The sequence below is a fragment of the Lingula anatina genome, chromosome 10, assembly GCF_051362555.1.
Source record: "Lingula anatina isolate TDL-2025a chromosome 10, LinAna3.0, whole genome shotgun sequence".
Taxonomy (NCBI): Eukaryota; Metazoa; Brachiopoda; class Lingulata; order Lingulida; family Lingulidae; genus Lingula; species Lingula anatina.
Window position 1 is genome coordinate 17,243,405 of NC_141776.1, and position 23,908 is coordinate 17,267,312.

The window sequence follows — 23,908 nt, forward strand, 5'->3', positions numbered from 1 at the left end:
AGATTCTTAGACCCCCTTTGACTTGGAATGGGCTTAAATACATACATGACACAGGCTGACCACAGTCCACACTAACAGCAGTCACTTTCTCACTCACCTCATGTGGATAAAAACTCTGTAAATGCCTCAGTGGAAAGACAGACTCAAAGCCCTCCCTCAGTGCCTCAAACTGCCTATACACCCCCTCCACTAATGTCCAGTGAACCACCAGCTGGAAGAGAATGTTTTCAGTGTCTCTGTACTGCAGATAGTTTTTAACTTAATTAAGGAGTCCATGGTGGTCCTTTTTAACCTTACAGTTCATTTTTAAGTATGTTAGAAATTATTATATGACTTTTTGCAACATTTTTTATAGAAATGTGATCTAGGCAATAAAGTCCAACAAAATAATTAACACAAGTAACTCTAGATAAAAACTTGACTAGATTTTAGTACCTTTTTCCCTACTTTATATGCATTTTATATTGTCTGTCCTAATCCATCAACTTACATTGAGATATTCCTCTAAATTGTCAAGAGTGACCGCAGTGTCCTTGCCTCCTTTCTTGAGCTCAATGTTGGCATACCCCGGCAGTATGAAGTCCAGGCTGAGGTCCTCTATAGAGCAGCCATCTATGGTGAGGTTGTTTAGGGCCAGCTGGCGGCTCTCTGGAGTCTGAAAAAGGAGTTTCAACAGTTTGAATGTGTCCCAACTCCAACTCTCTGGAGTCTGAAACAGGAGAGTTTCAACAGTCATATAGTGTCCCAACTCCAACTCTCCTGGGGTCTGAAACAGGAGAGTTTCAACAGTCATAAAGTGTCCCAACTCCAACTCTCCTGGGGTCTGGATACCACACGAGATGTGCCAATAATAGTAACAACATGATCATACTTTTTGGTATTTTACAGCCACAACTTTCAAGAAGTTCATTTCAATTATACAAATCAACGTGCAATTTGTCAGAAGGAGCACTGTACAAACTTTCTACTGATCACAAATATTTGTTAAATAAAACTCTGTTAAATACATCAAATATATCTTTCCTAACAACTGCAACTGTTATCTCAATACAAAGCTTATTAACTGACGTACATGAGATTTATCACTCTCTATCCTTTTCTTCTGTCGGACGATATGATGCATTTGTTGGAATGACTTGTACAGGACAGTGTCCACGTGCTGTAAGTCCCTGTGATCCAGACTCTGCTCCTGGTTCAGCAGCCACTTGTAGAACACCAGGCTCAGTGGGATATCAACCTGGAACACAGAACCACAGACACTTGACATGTAGAAAAACGTATTTACACTGGTAACAAGATTTTTTTCATGTCTTGGGATTAATCAGCAACTTGGACAAAATCTGACGCAGCAGATTGAAGGGCAGACATTTACATGGAGTTCATTATAGCAAATAATTAATTGTGAGAAAGGCATCTTCAGAAAGAAAGGCTAATACTTACAAACTGTAACATTCATTCAAGGAAAACTTGTGAATTAATTTATCAATTTATATGACAATGTTGAACTTTTTATCATTATTATTATTTTTTGGGGGGTGGGAGTGGGAGAAGGTGGGTGGGGAGAGAGATGGAAAAATTGAACACTTACCATTCTAGAGTCCATGAGAGCCTTGGCCATGAATTTCCCAAGGAATTTGAACTTATTTTTCACTTTAGTCACCAGACTAGCTTTGGCACTTCTTGGTAGAGGGGCAACAAACAACCCACATGGGGAATGCATGTACAGGGTCTCTTCATCACAACCTTAAAAGAAAGAGAAATTACGATATTCATCTCTGACCCTACCTAGTGTATCACTAGTACTTCCTTGCTGTAACATCACAGTGACTATTTTTCAGATCTACATCCATATGCTTTTTTTTTTAAATTCCTCCCCCTCCCCAATTAATTACAAGCACCAAAGGCACACCTCCTTAAGGGGAGTTAGGGTGCATAAACACAATACCCAAATATCTGGATTCCATATGATTTAATAGACACCTACCACTAGAATCTTTAAGTTTGGTGGCCTCCCCTCGCCAGATGTCTAGGTCAGACCTACGCAGTTCCCTCGAGACGAGAGAATAGAACTCTAGGGTGGGACCTAGACCAGTTCCTACCTGAAACAATATAAATACCAAACTATTACTAGACAGTAGAACTCCAGGGTGGGACCCAGACCAGTTTCTTCCTGAAACAATATAAATACCAATCTATTACATTTGATTTTTAGTTTTAGCTGATGAGAATCAATCACTTTGGAACAAAAATGTCTGAAACCTTTTACATGACAGACAAGCATATAACCAAGAACAGCAGCCAAGAGAAAAGTGTGATCACTGCCTTGTAAGCTGAAGAAACTCTTAGCCTAACTTTACCTCGTTTTCATACTGTATTTCCAGCAGTGCTTTACTATTGCCCATTTCTTCCATCACCTTCTCCGCTTGCTTCAAGAGATCATCACGAGAGACAACGCGCTGGAGAGAAAAGTGAGAATCACAGTTAACCTCCCATCATATTAGAATATTGAGGATCACATATAACTTCCATTTATATGTGCTGCAAGATCAGCTTCTCATGTTATCTGTGAGTTTTAACAATCAATCTTTGCAAAATGCCTTTGAAAGAAGTTTGTTGAAAAGAGTCTGAAACCCTTTTTTTCAGTAATTCCTTAGTACTAGACAAAGATCTATGTGTGAAAATCTTATCAGGATTTACACTATTCCCCCATCCCCGGATGCTGCTTTAGACTATAGCTGACAATCACTTACTTTCCTCCTGTCTAATCTAGGTGCCACTCTCTCACTGGTGTCATTGTTTGCAGCGTCCTGAGTGGCGTCTTGCAGGCGCATCATGGCACGATCACGATCAAATGCCGTTGCATAGAATAACATCTGCCTCGTATCAAAGGGGAAGAGGAAAGGGCTGGAGAGAGAGAAGTATAGAAAAATACATTAGGAGAGCTGGTGTTATGCCGAAAAGTGCTTTTTCTCCATTTCTCACAATCAAAGTCCTAATGCACATGCAATGTCTACCAAATTCACGTCTTTCTCTCTCTTTATCTCATGCCAACAAAATTTCAGTGGTACAATAAAATCTTAAAGGTACATACGAACCGAGCATCGGTGGAGCGTGGATTCCCAGTAACACATGTAAACCTCTTCTACTAGATTCTTTTATGACTCAAATAAATTTGACATGCCAAGGGATAAACTGAATAGATCACTCGATCAGCCATAAAAGACCTTTAGACTGCTCCTTTCTTTAAATTTTTGGTTGTAAATTTAACCTACTTTCGTGACCTACTTTCCTGCCCCATTGACATACAGCTTAGAATGCCAGCAGAAAAATCCGTTCAAACATCATTTTCGTGTAAAATTAAACAATACCTTTTGGTAATTCTCTTAGTTATACTACTTGAAACTATATGCTGGCATTTGGTTGGTTTTTGTGACAAAAAATTGACTTTATATGCATCTTTAAGTTGACAAACCCTCACTCACCATGCTGCAGCAATCTCAGGCAGCCACTGGGGGAGGTTTCCTGTCATTATTACTAGAGGGTCCTGTAGCTGGCGGTTGGCCTTGGCTATCAGTTTACTACTGGAGAACTCCAGACTGGACACTAGGGGATCATAACTGCTGGTCTGATAGGAATATCAATCATAATAATTATTATAACCACAACATTGGTACAAGGTAGTGAAAGATTAACTTTTACTGAGTAAAAGTGAAAATCAGTAGAAGTATACTTCCCTGCTGGGATCTGATTAAATGTATAAGCACTTAGAGCTGAAATATGTTATTAGTAACAGCTTATATTAAAATGACGAGGATTCAAAGTAAGTCTGACCTTCAGGGCCAGAAAATTTTTTCAAGTTACACAAATACTGAATGTACAAAGTATCCATTCCCAAAGATCTGTTATTCTAAAGAGACAAAGTCATGTGGATTTTGTTTTGTGCAGTTGCGTGCCTATGCATGCGTGCCTGCCACATGACACACTATACCTCATAGAGCGCCCCCCAGTAAATATTGATGGCGTGTAGCACTCTGAGCAGGGCCAGCACCTCCAGGGACGGGTCCTGGACCAGCACACTGTCTGGGAGGCTGGGGGACAGGTATCTATCCAGGGGTAACACTACAGGAGGACACTGACCACCTGGAACACAAATACATATACTGTACAGCTATTTGGTCCAAAATTACTATTACACTCTGAATCATCACAGATGCTGGAATCCTGGAGAGTTTATCACTTATTTGCATTCATCAATCTGACAATACTGAACAAATATCTTTTACTATCAATGGCTTAAATTATCTTATTGAATAGAGGGAGGGAGCAAGTCATTTCCATTCACTCACCAAGCCACAGGTCATCTCCCTTCTTCCCCTTGGGCGAGGCCTTGTGACTCTTCCCCTCTGCCTTGGTTTTCTTTGGACTAGTAGGCTGAGATGCATTGGTGTCCTCTTCTGGCGCTGGCCTGTACCTGGATAACACAGAACATACAGTGGTCAAATACTGTTTTATATAAACATCTACACTTCACTTCCTCAAATTCCAAGTGTCTGCATAGACAGATGCAAGGGCAGCATTCTACAATTCCCCTCACCTGTTAAATTTAATAGCTCCTGCTTCTTTAAAGTAAAGAATCAAAGATTATGAAGCCAACAGGTTCTCAGGTCTGGCTAAGCAACACATTGTAAAACCAGTTAAAACTGTCAGGATGTTTCTCAGGTGTTTTCTTTAAAGTTAGCTTCTTACAAGGTTCTGGCCTTTTAGATGTAAGTGTGAAAGCCACAAACCTAACACCTACCATATTGTATGTGTCTGCACCCATATGCCAGCGTGTCCAAAAGGATTTTCTGTGTCAGTGTCCGTCTCACTGCCGTCCCTTCCTTCCAGTGATCCATACTGTTTAATAGCCTGGTACACGGTCCAGTTATAGGGCAGTACCCGGTCTCCCATCAGGAACTCCAGCTTGTGTCTGCCAGTGCCTTGGGTCAAAAACACTGCCGCCTGGAATTCAGAACACATTACATATATAATAAGGTAGAACCTGAAGAACATTGAAAGTTACCTGCTGCAAAAAGTTTCTAAAATTTTTCAAATGTGAGAGGTTTTCCTTACCCTGGTGTCATCTAAGTCGTCATCAGAGTTCTCATCATCACTGTTTTCGTCATCAGCATCCTGTAATAATGAAATAAATGATCTGAACAAGTGTGATTTATCTCGCTTATTCAAATTAAGGTATAAATTGAGTAAATATTTATATTATTTCCATTCATTTGTCTGTTATACTAAGTGTTTAAATGGGCTCTATTAACTTTGCCATTTTCCAGTGTAACACTGTGTTAACAATGAGTTAGATGTAACAGTGTGTCAGCAGCTCCCCTTACAGGTCTAATCCTCCCATAGCCCCTCATGACTAGATATCTCTCTATTGCCTGTACTAGCGCCAGGGGGTCAATCTTCACAGGACCACCACGCCACTGGCGCAGGTTGGTGCAGGCTGGATGGCGAACTAGGTTACACTAGAATCAGAATAACAGCCATGAAATGAAAACCAGAACCAAGAACAATTAGAACGTCTTATAAATAGGTGTTTACAATGTATATACACAATACAGAATTCTTTCAAAAATATATAGATTTATTACCTTAAGGACAATTCAAAGTGTTTACTAAAAATAAACATGTTAGATTACATTCAAAAAAATATTTTTGCATACAAATTTCTGATACAACAGAATATTGACTTAATAGTTAATCCAAATACTTGAACCATTAAAGGAGGCAAGGGGGGGGGGGATTTTTTTTTTTTTTGCAACAAACACTGCACATACCTTGAGCTGGTGAGTATTGAAGAATTTGATAGCACTGGATCCTCTGCTGTTGCCAGTACCTCCTCCAGGGAGGTCATGAACTTTGACCTGGAACTACAACAACAACCAAGGTTAAATAAATAATTTGGCCTTGAACCTAAAACATTATAACAGCTCTAGCACACCTTTTTCTTAAGCTAATCAACAAAACAGCCAAATCTAGAAGAATGATTTGACCTTGTAGCAAAATATGTCATGATTTAGGCACTCGCCTTTCTTTACCTTATCAACAAGAACAGCCAAATTTAAATTAATGGTCGACCTTTGTACTGTTTTTTTGCACTCATCTTTTTTTCCAACAACCTTTTTACAGTAATTGATTTCTTAATAAATTCCATTAAAGACGGTAGAATCAACTTCACCTACCTGCTCTAGCTGGTGTAGGCAGCCCACTAACTTGCTGATCAGAGGAGAGAAGGGAGGGTTTTCTGAGAACTCAACCTGGGAGACAGTGGTGACATCTGGAGGCTGGAATAAAGCAACACGTGGCTTGTTTATGTGATAGAAAAGTTTCAGTCCAATCTATTGGGTATTCTGTTCATATATCTCAAGCAAGGAGATGCTACATATGAAAGTATGAATATTTAGAAAATGAGTTTCTTTCAGGATTACGAACTTCAAGGTTAAATCACTGATTCAAATGTACTTACTGGACAGTTGAGGAAGACGTGTAGAAATCTCCTAATCTTCACTTCCCTGGACACCACTCCATGTGCCGAGGAGATATACTTGAGCAGCTTGCCCACAAACCCACTGTGGATGATCTCAAAGGGGGACACATCGCTGTCCTTCATGATAGTAGATAGCACCTGTAGACACTCCAGACCTGCATCCTCCTCCTGGGAATACAGTCAAACAAAGTGATAGACATAACATACCTACTGGGAATTGCCTATTAATCTGATACTGGAACTGACATTATCAACTCATGGATGTTGACATTAGACCAGGTGCCCAGTCCATCCAGGTCATTTACCTAGTGAAAGGTCAAAAGCTGAGACCACTAAGTTGACCAGCTGCTAATGTAAGTTCCAGTATCAGAGTTATACATAATTTTTTCGTTCCAGTTCTACTGGATGACTAAAAACATTCATTCATATACCTATCAACTGTTTAACAAGTTGTTTACAATAGGAGTACAACTAAACACAAGGAAAATAGGTCGTAGTTATGTACAGAACACCACTAAAAGTTATCTGTAGAGTTGGCAACTGAACCTGATATTCAACAGACTGGTTGATAACACCACTTTCTCCTTATTCACCCCTCAAGAGCTCCTTTGGACTAGATACAGAAAAAACTGGGTGATCTAATTTTCAAGGACATGTTCATGGAAACAGAAATAATTGAGGTTTTTATTTCAATCATAGGAAAGTTGAGTTCACAAGTTTTTCTTTAAGATGAAATTCTGGGGTTCTTTTTTTCTGTCTTTTTTCCCCTTACCAGATTAGCCAGTTGTTCTGTGGCCACTGACAACCTCTTCAGTACATCCATGGCTGGATGACTGCTACCCTGAGTCTCATCACTGAAGTACTGCTCTATGAAACGGGCAGCTAGAATGAAGTAAATCAACAAATGAACAAATGACCCATGTGAAACAGTGTGTGAAATAGGGCATTTATAGGAGTAGGAAGCTGGAACAAGAAATGAACTATGGCAAAATTTAGGCTTCTTAATTCACTGCAGATAACATGCCGCTTTCTATTTTCTTAGTTACTGTAGTAGCACATGAACAATGTCAGATATTCAGACAACTCTGTATCTCATACTCCTGGCTTTAAAATCCCCACAGAACTCCTGTATTAATTATGAAGGTTCCAGTCACCTTGTTCTCTGATCCAGGTCTTCACCTTCTCCCTGTTGGACACCAGGTTAGGGTTGCTGGTGGACTTCACTATGAAGGTTTCCTGCTGGTGGACAATGATCTTAAATTTAGAGGAAATGTGTAGTAACACTACCCAAAACTTAAGGTCCCCTGCTTGCCACCTTCCATTCAAAAATCTCTACTTATTTGTACTTATCAGACTGACCTTAAGCCAGGTTTATAGATGAAGTTTACTGCATCAACCACAAATAAAAAGCACATGTCGCGATCTCATGGTATCACAGAATGGAATAGCATGCAATTTAAAGACTAACATGTTGTTCAATTAAGATCAGGCAATCCAGTAAGAATGGAAATTTGAAAATGAAAAATCTGGCCTACAACAGCGCGTAACTTGGACCAAGTGATTAACACATTTTACAGTTCATTTTACAGCATATTTCTTGATGCGATTCTTGATAATATTCCAAAGAATACAAAGTAAAATCAGATCTAAGAAGCACAAATCAACTTAAAGTGGAATTCTTACCCTTGTAGAGACGGGTCTCTCTGGGGTGGCACTGGTACTGGCTCTCCCCCACCTGGCTGGGTTCAGGTTGGCTAAAAAGGAACTCTTTGGTGTGGCTCCTCCAGACTTGCTGGTGTCTTTTCCTACAATAATTTGGAATTGATGTTAACCAAAAAATTAGCTACCACATCCTTCAATTATTTGACTTTGACCCAAGTAAGTGCCTTTTCACTTATTGAGCATAAAAATCTCGGAATATTTATCATGAAACCAAATACCTCATTGCTTAAAAAACATTTGAATTTTGTGATTGCAAGGAAAAAGCTCAAGTCTGAATAGGGATGCAGTATCAAGCTGTGCACACATTTGGCAGTAAAAGAATGATACACACTTTCCTGACTCTCTTTACCTGTTTTTCCTCTACTGGATGGAGTGGGTCTGTTATTACTGCCCCCTCCTCCTCCACCTCCCAGTCTGGCAAACACAGTTTCCATAGCACTTGGACTTTCATCAGTCTTCCCACTACTGCTGCTGCGGGAACTACGTGAGGACCGCTTTGGGGGCTTCTTTCTCTTTAACACATCACTCAACCTCCTGCAATAACAAAGCAGTGTTTTTGTAAATATAATTTTTCTTCTTACACTGAATGCAATGAAAAGAAAGTCTGGTAAATTTTCACTATTAGCTGAGAATCCCAGACAGATATTTTTACTTAATTTCTTTAGAAGGAAAATGTGACATTTACATGTGAGGGCCTTTCACTGAACAAATTCTCTGAAGTATAAATTTCAATGGAAAAGTGATAGCAGTAATACTGGATAAAAATAAAGATGCACCTATCTTCTGGATAAAATCTATACAAATATCACCAGAAAAGGGTGCATATTCAGTCAGTTCACTTACATCTGTGACGACCCAGGACTCCTGTCCAACGCCGCCTCTGGCGTAGCTGCAGTGGCTCCCCCTGCCACAGTGTTTGGCGTGGTGGAGTTATTATCCAGGTCCACCTTCTCCAGACTGCTGCCCAGACTGCTGCTGACACTGGTGGCGGCTGCCCTCAGTTCCTCCCTGGAGGTCTGGGACACAGGGGTGCTGGCAGAATCTGTGGACTTCTGGGGGGAGGGCTCCCAGTTGGCAGGGTCTGCCAGTCTCTTCACTTGATGCATTACGCCTAATATTTATAGGTTAACAAACTGTTATGAATAATAGACAAAGAAATGTGTGTGTGTGTGTGTGTGTGTGTGTTTGTGCGCGTGCGCAAGCGCACTTCAGAGTGCTTGTTTGTTTCTAATATACAAACTTACTCAAAGGGGGAAGAGTGGGAGACAGCAGAACACAAGTAATTATCAGAATATTTTCAGGGATTCTGAGATATCAAACTATCAACAGCTGTTAGTTATTATGTGCTTAAAATTCCCTTTTTTTCACTCAAAATTCAGCAAACAAGGTAGGAAAATCTCTCTTAATAAAACACCTAGTACATCCCCCCCTTTGTCCACATTCATGGCTACTCACCCTCTCTCCTAAAATAAATGCCAAATATATTAGCCAGCTTCTGCATCAGGATTTCAGCCATCTGCATGGCTCCCACCACCACTTTGAGGTCCTGGGACGCCAACATGGCGGCAATATGACTGAAACAATAACAATACAAGTAGTACATTGTTTTTTAATTTCTTCTTTTTCATATCAACTGTACCGTTCACCTACTCTGTGTTAGAACACAATGTAGAGAACTGCGTGGGGTTTACTCCATTTCAGTAGGCTAGCTCAAATGTACCAACCAAAATAGATCTGGTTAATTGGTTACGTCAATCTAAGGGGTTCCATTTAGGCGACTCCTTTACGTTACAGCCAGACTATCAAGAAACTGGTCTTATTCTACATATTATATATATAGACCAGCAACAGTAAATAGGAGACTAAAATATCAACAAAGGAGTCTGTTAATGAATATTTCATGGGATACAAGCTACCTTGACACAGCATGGTTCTGAAGGACATCTTTGAGCAATTCTGGAGTGGCGTAGTACACCATTCTAAGGATGGCCTGCAGGCACTTGTGGCGTACAGCTGGACCAGCCTGGAATACATACACATACATACTGGATACACAAGACACATCTCAAATTCAGTAATTAATATCAGTAACAAGGTGATACTCTCCATGTTAAATATTTAACCCCCCCCCCTCTTCCTTACTCTCCCTGTCAAGCAGAAAATCTGCCACAGCAATGCCGAAATACTAACGCTAAAACACTGATGCCACTAAATGATCAAATAAATTTTTTGAATAACTGAAACTAAGGATGTTTAAAAACTGGTGCTGAATACAACTGTTAAGCCCAATCCTTTACTGCTCTGTCAGATACACACTTAGATATATATACATTTTAAACTGTACTTACAGATGAGCTGTAGACTTCATACAGCACTGCAAACAAGGCCTTGATGAATGAGGAGGCAAGATCCATGTCCTCCTTTAGGATCTCTGCTCGCGAATCACTCCGAACCACGCCGCAGTTGTTGCTGGCTGCAATGAAAAAAAAATTCACGTTATGATAACAGAGGTCCAAATCTTCAACTTGGAGAAAGTGCACTCACAAAAGCACACTGTTTACAAACAATGCTTACCTGCGGCAGAGCCGTGAGCTGCAAGTGGATTCAGTTTTCGCTGTACTGGACGTGAAGTCCCCGTGTCTTCGTTGATCTGCTGCATTGAGTTGAAATCTATGGAGTAGTTCCTACCCATAGTGGACAGGCTGACCTCATCTTCCCCGGACTGATGGGAGGCCTGGAATAGAATGTTATACAGGATTTTATTCAGTACAAAAAGGCAGCAAAGTTGTCAATTGGACAGGCATATACATGACAAAACTAATAGAGTGACAATTAAATGGTTTGGAAATGATGAAAAACCAATTTAATGATGAAAGTGCAAACAGCTTTTTTTTTGGTTAATTTTGATGCAAGATTACAGGATTAAAGAACAAACACATTACACTCATGTGGTCTGCAACAATTTGCTGGTATTTCAACTACCAAAATTCTACTGATAGTCAGGCATTTAAAACTGAAAAGAACGATGTGCATCTCACTGTCTTTTACATCCTATTTTTCACTGCTGAATGGAGTAAGTCTGCTATTACTGCCTCTTCCCCCTCCCAGTCTTACAAACAAGTCCCAAAATTCCTTACCTCTATAATTCTGCTGTCTATCAGGGAGTAAGGGTGCCATATCCCTCTGTCGTCCCTCCACTGCCATATGACGGCATCTGTATTCGTTGTGCAGCCTTTCCTCAGCAGGGAGTCCACAGAAAACACGCCATCATTCGGTAAGCTGGGCATCAGCTCCCTGGAATGTCAATTCTATATTATAACATACAATAACATATTAAGGGAATGGCTTCAGCCGATTTCATCATGTTGGTATCAAATGGCCCCCACACCAGCATCAGTATAATATTCACTTAGTCCTTACACCAAACTGAACTTTATGTAAGAGTAATATTTATGATAAGTACATACCTTTTTCCTCAATTCTAGATGCTGGAAGAAATTAATTTGTAATACAGCAACAACCTAATTACTGGACTTAATTGTCCATTTTTTTTTCCCCATAAAAACAACTCACCCAATGAGACAGACTATTTCATATAGTTCCTGTGGTGTTCTTGTGACCAACTGCAATATAAGAAATAACATGCCAACTAGAAAATATGTTATATTTACAAAAGGAGAGAGTATTATTTTCCCAGACATAGGAAGAAAGAACAAGTCAGTTATTGACAGCCATAAGATAACATAACATGGCCAAAATGGGTTGTCAGTCCCCCCACCCCTCTGTTGTAGGAAGAAATTATTTTAGACTAATTGTAAATACAGAAATATTGCAAACAAGAGCATAAGACACAGCCGATGATATTATTTGCTGAAAACAGCCAAAACTCACCTCTACTCCCTGTGAGGCAGTCTCCGAAGTGCCCACCAGTAAGTAACATAAGGTATCAGCAATATCTGGAAAGTAGAGGAATGGACACTAAGACAAATACTCTCAACCAAATTATGAGCTTGCATACTAACTAGAGTTAAGAATTCCTTGCAGGACTGGTGTGGCATACTTGCATGGCATGGCATACTTAGCCAAGCAATGGACTCGCAAAAAATTATGTATACTTTATAAGAGAAATGGACTGCAGACTATATAAATCAAATGGGCTGCAGACTTACTAGATTTGAGCAAGACCACGGCCAGGTCAGGGCAGGAGGCACACATCACTGCCAGCATCCTCAGCACTGTCACAAATGTTCCTGTGTTCACCACTGGGGGAGTGACCACCAACTGAAATAAATACAATGTAACCCCCATTATGAGTGTAAATCCTTATCATATAACTCAAAACCACTCATAGAAGTTTTAATGGTTTAGAAATTGTGACATAATTTTGTTAAGGATGAAAGGCATGTAAAAAACTACACACCGAAGACAGAAATATTACCTCCAAAATTCGAGTTCTAAATAGCTAACCAAACTTCTTAGTGCCCAATGGCATTGAACATTGAGGAAAAAGCATCTCAAATGCAATTGCCATCCACTTTAAGTGTCTCATGCTAAATAATTCATCCCCTATGCCTTTAATCCAGGCCTTACCAGCTGTAGTATGTTAGTCAGCAGTCCATGTGCTGATATTTCTTTAAGTATTCTCTCATCTGTCTGGAAGTTATCCACCAGTCGGCTGAAGCACAGGCACACACTCTCCACGGACTTCTTGTCCTGATTACAGGGAAAAAAGATGGAGAACAAGTGATTACTGTGACAATTTCATACCAACGTCCCCAATTTTTAAATCAGACAAACTGGGCACCCTCTCAGCCAATTTACTGTTCAGGTGGCAAAAGTTTTCCTAATGAACAGCAGTGAATTGCAATGAGAAACTGAGATATCTGATCTTTTCAATATCTCTTATTTATTGCCCCCTCCATACACTGATGAAAGTAGATGTCTTCAGCTTCCTGAAGAGCAAATATCTAACATGATAAGTTTGTCTAGTATGGAGTGCAAGGCCAGTGTTCAAGTCACAGACTGCAAAATATAGTTTCACTATACTTACATGGTGACTCAGCCTGCCACTGAGCAGGGGCAGGGAATCCCTAACATAGTGGAATTCATCAGAGTTCATGTTCTGGCAGCAGTTGGCAGTGATGGCCAGTGCACACCTCTGTGCTGTGATGGAGAAGAAGTCCAGGAACATCAGGCAGGCAGCTATTCCTCCCTACAATAATAAGGATACTTTAGCAGGCTCAAAAGCTTAGAGAGATTATTTATTTAGCTGATAATTTAAACTAGGTGTCTAAAGTGTGAACAATGAAAGTGCCTTCTGCTTCAATTTGTTTCCACAGATTGCCTTTAATTATTCAATATTGGTCTATTTTTCATGAATTCTAAGGTATTGTGGAAAAATATAAGATTTTCTGCTAATTTTATAAGAGATAAGTGTTCTTACAGCCTGCAGAATACTCTTGCTGTGCCTCCGGGACAACATCTCCAGCGCCGTGAGCGCCTGCTCTGCCACGTCCATGCACTGAATGACCTGCAGCTTCTCCAGGAAGACTGGCACCGCGTCCACCACCACCGCAGACGAGCGCGGCAGCGCCTCCATCATGTATGTGAGAGCGCGGCAGGAATTGTTCATGATGTCAAAGTTGTGGTCCATCTGCAGTAAGGTGATCAGGGCCGGGACCACTTGTTTGACAGGGAAGCCAGCCAGGGTATCTTCATTGCCCATCACCAGTAACTAGAAACAACACAGATATATAGGGCTGTTTTCACAACAGCGGATCAATATGGCCGATCCACCTGAATGCTTGTTGCGTAATCCCCAGGAAATTTATTCTGCATCTATAAGACGATTGTATAACAAGCTTTTATGGAGGTCACCATATTTCAAAACTATGATCAGGCCTGAAAACCAATAACACATTTCTTACTGCCACATAATTTTTGCTCACTAGTTAAGAAATGGCTAATTTAAAGGCAGAATTCTACCTAAAACTGGAATTGCCCATACCTGACACATTTCTATGGCAGCAGTCAACTGTTGTCCTTCATCTCCCACGGCTTGTAGTCCCTGCAGCAAATGCTGGGCTTTGGTGACTGGTAGGGGAGAAAATGAAGCAGGTCAGATAGAAAAGTTTTATACAAGTGAATTCAGTATTTAAACTGAAATTTTATCACAACTGTAATTGGAGTTATCAAAGAGAAATCCTATCTCATTGCTATTTATAATCATAGATACTTATTCCAAATGTCTACCAAGTTCTCCCTCTCTCACTCTCCTTCAGTGAAATACTCTCTCTCTCTCTCTCTCTCTCTCTCTCTCTCTCTCTCACACACACACACACACACACACACACACACACACACACACACACACACACACACACACACACACACACACACACACACACACACACACTCTTACTTGTTCCTCCACTCATGGAGCGGTGTAGCAGCTGGTGCATTCTGGAGCCTAGAGCACCAAACAAGTGAGGGGGCAGCCCCCTGGCCTCCAGCAGGGCCTGCAGCCTGCCCATGTCTGCCTCCTCTGACTCACTCTCTGATGTGGCCATTGCTGAGGCTCCCAGGGCAGAACTGGAGGCTGAAAACAAATACAGAGATGGAGGGTTCCATACATAAATAGATAAATTAATATTGAGAAGTATATGTACAAGTATGCATAAGTATATTTTCAATTCTCGTGATTATGACCCCTCATATATTATACTTCATTCATTCACCACTTGAAATATTGAAACTATCAACAGTGAGGAAGAAATGAAAATGAAACTAATCACAAGAAGTGAACATTTGGTGGTTTTTCATGCACTAACTACTGATTATCAAGATATTTAGTCTTGCTAAGATGAAATATTTTAATAGTTTGACCTCAAAGTTCAGAGCATTGAAGTGCTGCAGGATGAACTTGTACAGGGGGCACAAATAAAGATATGAACCTAACTTTTGGCCAGAAAAGATCCACTCTCAATCAAAACCTGACCTAGGTTTTATGTCATTTCTTAAGGTGGGAGAACTAAAGGGTTAAAAAGGTCCATTTTTCAGAAAATGAAAGCCCCCTTTGGAATTGTTGGTTATGGGCCTGTCTTAATTACTTGATATTTAAATTCATATTTGCATGAGGGGTTCAAACCAACAAAATAGAAGCCTACCCTGCAATCCTGATGCCCCTGGTGCAGCCTCATCTGTAGGACCCAGGGGGGCTGTTCCTGATGATTCCCCATTCTGGTCGGCCATTGCTGTCTGTGGTTTCGACGTCCCTCCACTTCCACCTTGACCAGTACTGCTGGTTGGTGCACCGGTGGCTCCCTCTCGCTTGGTCACTGACGAGGAACGTCGATTACTGAAATAAGCGTGAAATGTATGAAGAAAAGAGACAAAATCAGTCTTTTTAAGCATCCTTAAGTTGCAAGTGCTGAGCATGCAGCTTTACATGAAGGGCTGTGGGAATAAATACAACCAAAAATCCAGATCTCTGCAAAATGGGTATTAATATCGAAGCAATAATTTTTTAAATGCAGTTTATCATGCCTACTTCAGCAACAAATAACTGCTTTCTGTTATAATAGAGCTCGACTTGATAGGCAAATTCATATCTACAGTCAACTTCTCATAACTTTACAGAGAATGTTTTACGTAAGTAGCTGCACGTACAAAAAAGTTAGCAAAAAGTTTATGGCAGATAACTCACTTGCTACTGGCACACGAACCCGTCTTTTTAGTGCGTGTGCTCCGCCTCAAGCTGGGAAGCTTGGACGGGGACTTCTGTAGTTTGTTTTTCTTCTCTCCTGCGGCAAGTCCTTTATTACTGCCTCTGGCAGCTTTAAAAGCTGTGGAATTAGTCCCACTGCTGTTCTTATTATCAGTATTGGAGTTCTTAGAACTGATGTTTTTCTTCTTCCTAGTTGGACAAACACTAACCCCCTTCTGTGAACTATTCTTCCTAGTAGGGCTCTTACTTCCTGATCTCTGTTTAGATGTGCTGGGGTTGTTGCTTTTCTGGTGCTTCTTATTGTCAATTTTGGGCCTTTTCTCTGCTGAGGGCTCGTTTTTACTTTTCCTTTGAACCGCTGACGATGCAGTCGATGTTGACAAAGCACTTTTACTGCAACTGTTGCTACTTCTGTTCACAGACTCAGCACTCGCAGTTGCTGAGTGCAGCTCCTGTGACAACGCCCCCGATGCTTGTCTCTTCCTATTACTAGCCTTCCCTGGGTTCAATAAGCTGTCTACCCCAGTTGCAGGCAATGGGATATCCTTTGGTGTTAGAGCTGGGGAGTCACTACTGCCCAGTGCTTTCTGACCACTACTCTGAGTGTTCTTTGTATTACGTGTGCTCCTCCTAAGAGGAGGCAGGCCTTCACTGAGGGTGGCTGAGGGATTAGATCTCAGTGCCCTGCCTGAGGATGAAGACCCCAAAGAAGCCTGGCTTTGACTCTGTCCTGCACCAAAGTTGGAACTTTCACTGGCACTAGAACACGACCTTCGACCTGTTCTTCCTCCCCCTCCTCCTCCTCCAAAATTTCCAAACACTGAACTAGCACTTGATGATCCCGAGCTGAAGCGAGTTTGTCTCTTGGCGGGTTGGAGTTGAGATAAGTCGTTAAGGTTTTCAGCCCTCACAGCAAAACTGTCGGACTTGTCAGAAAAAGAACTATTTCTAGATCGCGTCGAGGATTTTCTGACTGTTCTTCCCGAAGCTAAGGCTTTTCCTTTGATCGATAATCCGTTTGTAAGCTCAGCCTCCGACACTATAGCTTGTGTAGTGTACGTAAAACCGCTATTGCTAGTGTTCAGTTTGGGTTTCCCCTTATTAACAGCAGCCTTACTGTCTGAACTTAGATTGCAGGCTGACTTCTGCTGGTTTGGAACAGTACTGAGGTCCTCAGTTGAACCTTTCTTTATTTTGTGCCTGGTCAGGGCAGCCTCTTCTACCTGTGTGCTGCCTTTCCTCTTCAATGTCTTCTTCCCAGGCAAGTTCTGCTTGACTGACGAACCTTTTTCTAATGCTAGGTTAAAAGAGTTAAAATCGGCCTTGGTGGCTTTGCCCGTAGATCTGAAAAAAAGAAGAAAAAAATGGAGATAGAGACAATAAGATTGAGAGGTGATAATTTGCTTAATTTTCCAAAAAACAGAGAGCATCTCTTAGGGACCATTCCCACAGATTTTTGGATCTATCTATCTATCTCCCTGGGGAGTCTCACTAAATTGCGATCAACTTAAACCGGCTGAAATGTCTGTCACGCCTAGTAAAGCTGTTAGGGGGTAATTATCTTTTCCCTAGCTGATACGGTAGGTGTGACAGATATTCAAGCCTCTTGAGCTGATAGCAATTTAGCGTGAACCCCCAGGGAGTTAGGTCGATCCAGATGGATCGATCTAAGTATGGGAACCCAGTCTTATACATTTTACCCAAGTTTCCACAGGGAGAAAATTCAGATTTTCAACAGTGACAACAACAATAGTCTCTTGATAGCCTTAGGCACACCAGTAGATCTGTGTATGTCATTTAATTGGTTTATACACATTTTATCTATCGACTCAATTTAAACTGTTCCAATATCACACTTGCTATTATGTTAAAATACAAAAGACATTCTTTTCAAACCCAAGTGCCAATCATTTAATCGCATTATGGGTTTCAATATTCATAAACACAGTGCAATTCAACAAAGATAAATGCCAATCAATGAGAGTCACAATATTGCTACAGCCTTTTATACATCTACCCTTTCACAGTAATAACTACATACAGCAAACTACACTTCCACAGCAGTATATCACAGGCATCACAATTCTTCAAAGTACAGACTTATCAGAGATATGCTGTGGCCAAATGATCTGATCTGACATTAGTCTTCTTGAATCAGAACATAAATACCAAAGTTCTATTTTTTTCATAACACTGTAAGGCCTGTTTATTAACACACAGTGTGCTCAAGACGCATATATTCTAATCTACTCATCATAATGACTATTCTCTGTCCTTTTTGATGACTCAACAAAAGATCTATTCCTCACTAAATAAGCAAGTGTACAGTATACTCCGTCTTTCAGACTTACTGAAAAGAGAATTATTCTAAAACATGTTTACAACATAAATACAAATAATACATAAAAAGAGGTTAATCTTTCTTTTCATATTAAACCCTTGACGTAATTGCACACATAACAAGTTAGAAATGGTTTCATAAGCATGACCAAAGCAGAGCCATACATGTACACCAAACGTGAAGACTTGATTAATAAATAAATGTTCTACATACTGCTCAAGTGCCTCATTTCTCTTCATAAAATGTATAATCGACACCTGCTCCCATTACAAGAAAACTGCACACAAGTAATCACATAACGCCTTCCATTCTACACCAAGGTGCTTACAATTCTGTTTGTGTGTCAAGGTTATCTTTTGGTATCAGATACAAAATTTATCTATGTCATGTTTTGCAGGGTCAGACAAGAGGCCTATGCCATGACTATGTTATGGTGCATTCCATCAAATTTAAAAAAGTTTTTGAACATCTTAATTTTTTGGGAGCTATATAACCCCCCCCCCCCCCCCCCCCCCCCCCCCCCCCCCGCACACACACACACAAATTGTATTAGGGATTATAAAAGGATTTTGGAGATAAAGGGTGCTTTCCCAGAGATTTAGATCGATCTAAAGATTAAGTTTTAGATCGACCTAACTCCCTGGGGGTTCACACTAAATTGCAGTCAGCCGAGCAGGCACCATCGTTAATTACCCCCTTACAGCTTTTAGTAGGCGGGACAGACGCTTAAACCGGCCAAGCTGACAGTAATCTAGTGAGACTCCCCACAGGGATAGATCGATCTAAAATTCTATGGAAATGGGGTGAAAGTCTGCCCTAGAAGAAAGGAAAACACCTTTGTTAACAATAGTGTGAATGCTACTTCACATATATACCTAACTGGTGAAGACATCCATACACAATATGGTATGTGGCCATCATTCCTTCCTAGAAGTGTCTCCAACTTTTTGAATCCAGCTAATTTAGACTTCAAGGGAAAAAAAAGAATGTATAAAGCATCCATAAATCAACAAAACTTCCTGAATAATCAGAAACTTAATGTATACACGGGGAACTCCTTTTCTTTGCAGTAATGATTGCAAAACCTGCATGTCACCGTGCCTGGTATTAATAAAATAGACAGCAAACAGTAAACATGTATGGGATAATTTCACCCGACACACCTATACACTCTATTAACTACTTTACAGAAATAGAAACTGACCTCATCATACTATGGGGTAACCTTGAGTCTACCTGGTACTTAGCATTACCTTGCCTTTGTAATCTTCTGGTTTTTAAAATACAGACAATAAAACACACACAAAAATTCCCTTTTTTAGACAAGAGAAGTCCTGTTTTCCTGGCAGTAGCACTTAAAGCCTGTATGTTGCTCTAAGCGATTTAAATACAGTAGCAGTCTAGAAAATTTATGGTTGAAATGATGTCCTACCCTGCCACACCTACATACGTTTATCAACACTCAAAAAATAAAGATGCAAGACCAACCTAATTACATCACCACACCAGAGTTCACAATAAAATCACCATATTGCTTAAAGTAATCTTGTAGGGATAGCGACTAATCAGCAGTCAACATTGAAATAGTCACAGATCACCAGCTGACATTTTCTATTTGAGAAGGTGAGGGGCACAGGGGGCAGACACTCCCCCTTCCATGGAACAGACGTCCCTTTAAACTTCAGTGTCTACAGGCGCAGGCCCTTCATTGCCCCCTTGCTGTACAATTTTACCTTTTTTATCCAGAGAAGAAAAGGGAGATGGCAAGACTATATCTAAACACTCGTGTCTTCACTCTACACTTGCAGAAATCAATAGCATGAAGGTGATATGCTTAGGGCAATTCCTTTCTTCATCAGTCTACCATGTGACGCCATTTTGTTTTTTAAAAATAATATGTGAGCTACTTTCTATCTGGGATTACCATACCTTTCGCAGCATGTGCATGACCCTCGTGATGTTAGATGAAGTGAGATGTCTATACCAATGTGTTTACTAATATTTTAAGCCATTACTACCACTTCATACAGCTACACTCACATACAGTTAAATATCACCCACTCCTACTTTAGCTGAACTTAAAATGCGTGCAGGTTAATTGAACTCGGGGTAAAGGGGGGGGGGGGGGGGGGGGGGGAAACCCAATTTGGCCTCAAGCTATTAACTGACATCCTTTTCTTTTTCACTTCCTTGAAATTTTATGCTATCCAAAGAACTTAAACTGCAACATTTCAATCAGTTCTTGTTTTTCACATCCAAGTTTTATTCCTGTCATTGACAATAACAGCAAGCCTAAAATGACGCCTATCAATTTTCAAGATAAGCCATGAATAAATGAAGTCTATTTTGAACCTCAGACTACTCTCAAAAATAGCACCAAGACCGTAATCCAAACCAACATAATTTCTAAGCATGCAATCAGGGCTTAAAATACACTGCCACGGAGCAGTATTCTAGCTACTAATAAGCTTTTCAGCCACTCATTACCGGTAAACCACTTGACAGACAACTAGGTCATTTACTGTAAAATTTCACAGTGCAAAGAGAGCAAGCACCTGTTTTGTTGCTAAGGGAACACGTAAGAATGGTTTTTACCAATTTTTTTGTGTTAGTTTTCTTCCGGATAAAGAAGCTGCACATGATTTCTTTTGCCACAGTGTTTGGGAGGGTGTCTTGCAATCACTTATGAAAATGTGTCCCCACTTTTCACCATTGTGAGCAGTTCAGGATGCATTTACAATATTAACATGCACATATGGGTCATGAAGAACAGGTAACCAAAACATCAACTTCCTGATGTATGAACCAAAACATTATTTGATACTTTTACCAAAGACAGACATGCCATCCCAGCGCACAGGTCAATAACCTTTGAATGTAGACAAAATATATTTTTAAGTACACCCTACAGAGTTTATGTAACCTAAACCTAATTCTTCAGCACAGAGTTATTACTGTTTTTCATTCTGTATTTTTTTCAAGGACAGGTGACCAAGTCAACCCTGCAAGGTATTTCAAAGCAAAATCTAATGCCAAATACCCATGTCACAGTGTGTACTTAACAGTCCATTCCACAGCATGCACCTCAAGAATAGGTTCTGAAATTACTTGTTACCTCTGTCAAGAAGGTTGCATTTAAGCCTTAGTAGGTTAGCTACCTGATAGCCCAACTCAATAAGTTATAGACAGATTTTGATTGAAATTTCAGGTAATTAAGAAATGTGCCAACTTAGAATCAATAAAATAATGGTGCAGATCTATTAATAACAAAAAATGTTCTCCCAGTGCTACTCTAGGTGGCAGTCAGTTCAGCATATACACACAGCACTCACCTCTGATTTTGTTCAGGTTGAAATGCCCCTGGCGCGGAACGCTTTGACCTTCTGCGAGACCCCCCAGGATGGAACTTAGGTTGGTCGGCCATAGGAGAGGTGCCGCACACACTGGCACATGCCAGATTCTACACGCTACGGAGCTGCTGGAATGTAGAAAGCAATGTGATGTAACACTCTGTATTTTGTTGTCAGACATGGAGAAAAACTTTGGAGGGTACTGAAGGTCCTGAGGACCTGCACTACCTGTGCTACAAGAAATCTGCAGGAAATTTTGTATAGGTTGATGTTCACGTTTGGTTTATCTTTATGTATTGCATTTTCACATAAACCTTGCGAGTCCATAGGACCTGTATTATCAAAGATCTTGCCTATCCTCTGGCTTTTCTGGCAGTCATGAAAGGTCGGACCTGCAGTTTCCACATGTCTGGACATGCTAAAATTGTCAGTCTAGCCGTTTTTTTTTTAGGTCCAGAAGTAAATTGTGCTTAGTCTATCCAAAACGGTAACAATTTTATGAGCTGCCATTTAGGATTACACAGTCAATCTGACAAAAAATTCCTCTGATCAGTCAAAATTTTTCATAACTGTGGGTCAGATTGTCAATATTAACCCATTCACACTACAGTTTCAAAAATGTGCATTTCTATAATTCAAATTTTTCCTGAGGAATTCGATTCGGTATTGCTTTCTCACAAAGCGAAACCGAATCCCACGTTGAAAAATTCAGGTTTAACTTCCTGTTTTGAACACTCGCGCATGCGCAGCACAGGAAAACTTAAAATACCAACGAAAATTTGTAACGGCAAATGCAACTCAAAAGACATTCCAGCATTCTTGGAAAGTATAAGATGGCAAAATAAGTTTATGTTTCCTCATGTTGTAGTGAGTGGTGACCTCCAAATACGTTTGGTGCAATTGCTTAAGTAATAAACAAACGTTCATAGATACCCGCACTTATCTGCACACATGCGCAGTAAGATCTGTACAGGTGTCGGTTCCGGTGTGGCATGATAGACCCATTCCGTGACAAAATCATTCTGCACATGCGCATTAAGGGTAGATTGCAAGAAGGCACCTCTGGTATGACGATGTCGTCCTAAGTAGGCCCTATGTTTGCACTGAACTATGATTTTTCAATTCATAATTCAGTGGTTTTCGTCATGAGAGAGTATGTGTTTGATAACCTTATAACTATATGAATGTTGGAAATGAGCTTTTGATCGTGACTGAACTGTTTTGCTCTGTGAGAAAAACGTGGTAGATCTAAGACTCGTAGTATAAATGTTTTCACTTTACAATGTTCTTTCAATTCAGAGTTAAGTAATTTTCGTTCAAAAGAAATTGTGTGTTTGATAATACTATTACTTTCTCTACGGTTTATTCACGACGACAGTTTCTTCACGTGACACCTGTAAGTAATTCATATCACTGAAGAAAATCCAGCTCACTAGCAGGATTTTGAAAATCTGCTTAACGAAAATCCTTACGCGTTCAGACTACTACAGTTATTCGAATCGGGACCTAATTCGCTATTTATTCGAATAAATGACTGTAGTGTGAACGGGGTATGTTTTCGCATGTCTTTTTTTGACATATAGTAATTTCTCCATAACTCTCTAATTATAACTTGAATTACTTTGAAATCTTGTGGAACAATTTGTCTTCAATATCAACTGAAATTAATATTAACATTGCCTTGTGAAAATCTTGTTAGTCTACTGTATATTTATTATTATCCGAAAGAAAACTTGCAAAGACACACAAACTTGTAACTCTAGCAACGAGCAGTAATCATATAATATTTCAAGATGTCATAGATTAATGAAAATCAATAATGTGTCTTTGCAAACTATCATACTCAGGTATTTTTTTAAAGTATACTTTCTGAGGCAATTTCTATCCGAAGATGTCATGCAAGTGCAATCAGTGGAATCAGCTTAAATAAATGCACCACACACTAGTTTACGACCCCCTTGCTTGTTTCAGGGGGTCTGTCAGACAATAAAGCCGATTCCACTTATTGCACTTTGGTGAGAATCTCTCACAGAGCTGGACCAACCCACATAGTGCAATGTGTGAATCTGAATGCAGTCTTACTTAACAGGAATTTTATTATTTTCACCATATTGCCCATAACAAAGTTAACTTACTCACTTTTAAATATCACAATGTCCCTAGCTTTATAACCCCAACAAATCATTTTCATACAGCTAAGGCTGAAACTGAAGATTTTTTATATAATTAAG

General features: G+C 40.1%; 1 protein-coding gene across 6 annotated transcripts in view; it reads right to left on the minus strand.

Moving 5' to 3' along the window:
- The window catches only part of LOC106179131 (E3 ubiquitin-protein ligase TRIP12), a 28,849-nt gene that overhangs the window by 3,298 nt on the left and 1,643 nt on the right, over positions 1-23,908 (minus strand). Inside the window, exons 3-39 of one of the 6 annotated variants that reach the window (XM_086996671.1) lie at positions 21,660-21,802; positions 15,966-17,330; positions 15,427-15,617; positions 14,682-14,858; positions 14,268-14,353; positions 13,704-13,994; positions 13,311-13,472; positions 12,851-12,973; positions 12,430-12,541; positions 12,152-12,216; positions 11,834-11,883; positions 11,398-11,554; positions 10,835-10,994; positions 10,609-10,733; positions 10,177-10,283; positions 9,716-9,834; positions 9,104-9,371; positions 8,610-8,794; positions 8,222-8,343; positions 7,693-7,792; positions 7,311-7,420; positions 6,518-6,706; positions 6,234-6,335; positions 5,829-5,921; positions 5,382-5,516; positions 5,113-5,172; positions 4,799-5,001; positions 4,347-4,471; positions 3,989-4,140; positions 3,483-3,625; positions 2,751-2,904; positions 2,358-2,456; positions 1,985-2,099; positions 1,589-1,743; positions 1,073-1,237; positions 491-709; positions 98-211 (exon numbers count right to left, since the gene is read on the minus strand). In XM_086996671.1, the coding sequence (XP_086852797.1) occupies positions 98-211; positions 491-709; positions 1,073-1,237; positions 1,589-1,743; positions 1,985-2,099; positions 2,358-2,456; positions 2,751-2,904; positions 3,483-3,625; positions 3,989-4,140; positions 4,347-4,471; positions 4,799-5,001; positions 5,113-5,172; positions 5,382-5,516; positions 5,829-5,921; positions 6,234-6,335; positions 6,518-6,706; positions 7,311-7,420; positions 7,693-7,792; positions 8,222-8,343; positions 8,610-8,794; positions 9,104-9,371; positions 9,716-9,834; positions 10,177-10,283; positions 10,609-10,733; positions 10,835-10,994; positions 11,398-11,554; positions 11,834-11,883; positions 12,152-12,216; positions 12,430-12,541; positions 12,851-12,973; positions 13,311-13,472; positions 13,704-13,994; positions 14,268-14,353; positions 14,682-14,858; positions 15,427-15,617; positions 15,966-17,330; positions 21,660-21,751 (6,390 nt within the window). In that variant the 5' untranslated portion in view covers positions 21,752-21,802. Of the gene's footprint in view, positions 1-97; positions 212-490; positions 710-1,072; positions 1,238-1,588; positions 1,744-1,984; positions 2,100-2,357; positions 2,457-2,750; positions 2,905-3,482; positions 3,626-3,988; positions 4,141-4,346; positions 4,472-4,798; positions 5,002-5,112; positions 5,173-5,381; positions 5,517-5,828; positions 5,922-6,233; positions 6,336-6,517; positions 6,707-7,310; positions 7,421-7,692; positions 7,793-8,221; positions 8,344-8,609; positions 8,795-9,103; positions 9,372-9,715; positions 9,835-10,176; positions 10,284-10,608; positions 10,734-10,834; positions 10,995-11,397; positions 11,555-11,833; positions 11,884-12,151; positions 12,217-12,429; positions 12,542-12,850; positions 12,974-13,310; positions 13,473-13,703; positions 13,995-14,267; positions 14,354-14,681; positions 14,859-15,426; positions 15,618-15,965; positions 17,331-21,659; positions 21,806-23,908 lie in introns of all 6 variants that reach the window. The other 5 variants (XM_086996673.1, XM_086996672.1, XM_086996670.1 and 2 more) reach the window with 5 other exon arrangements.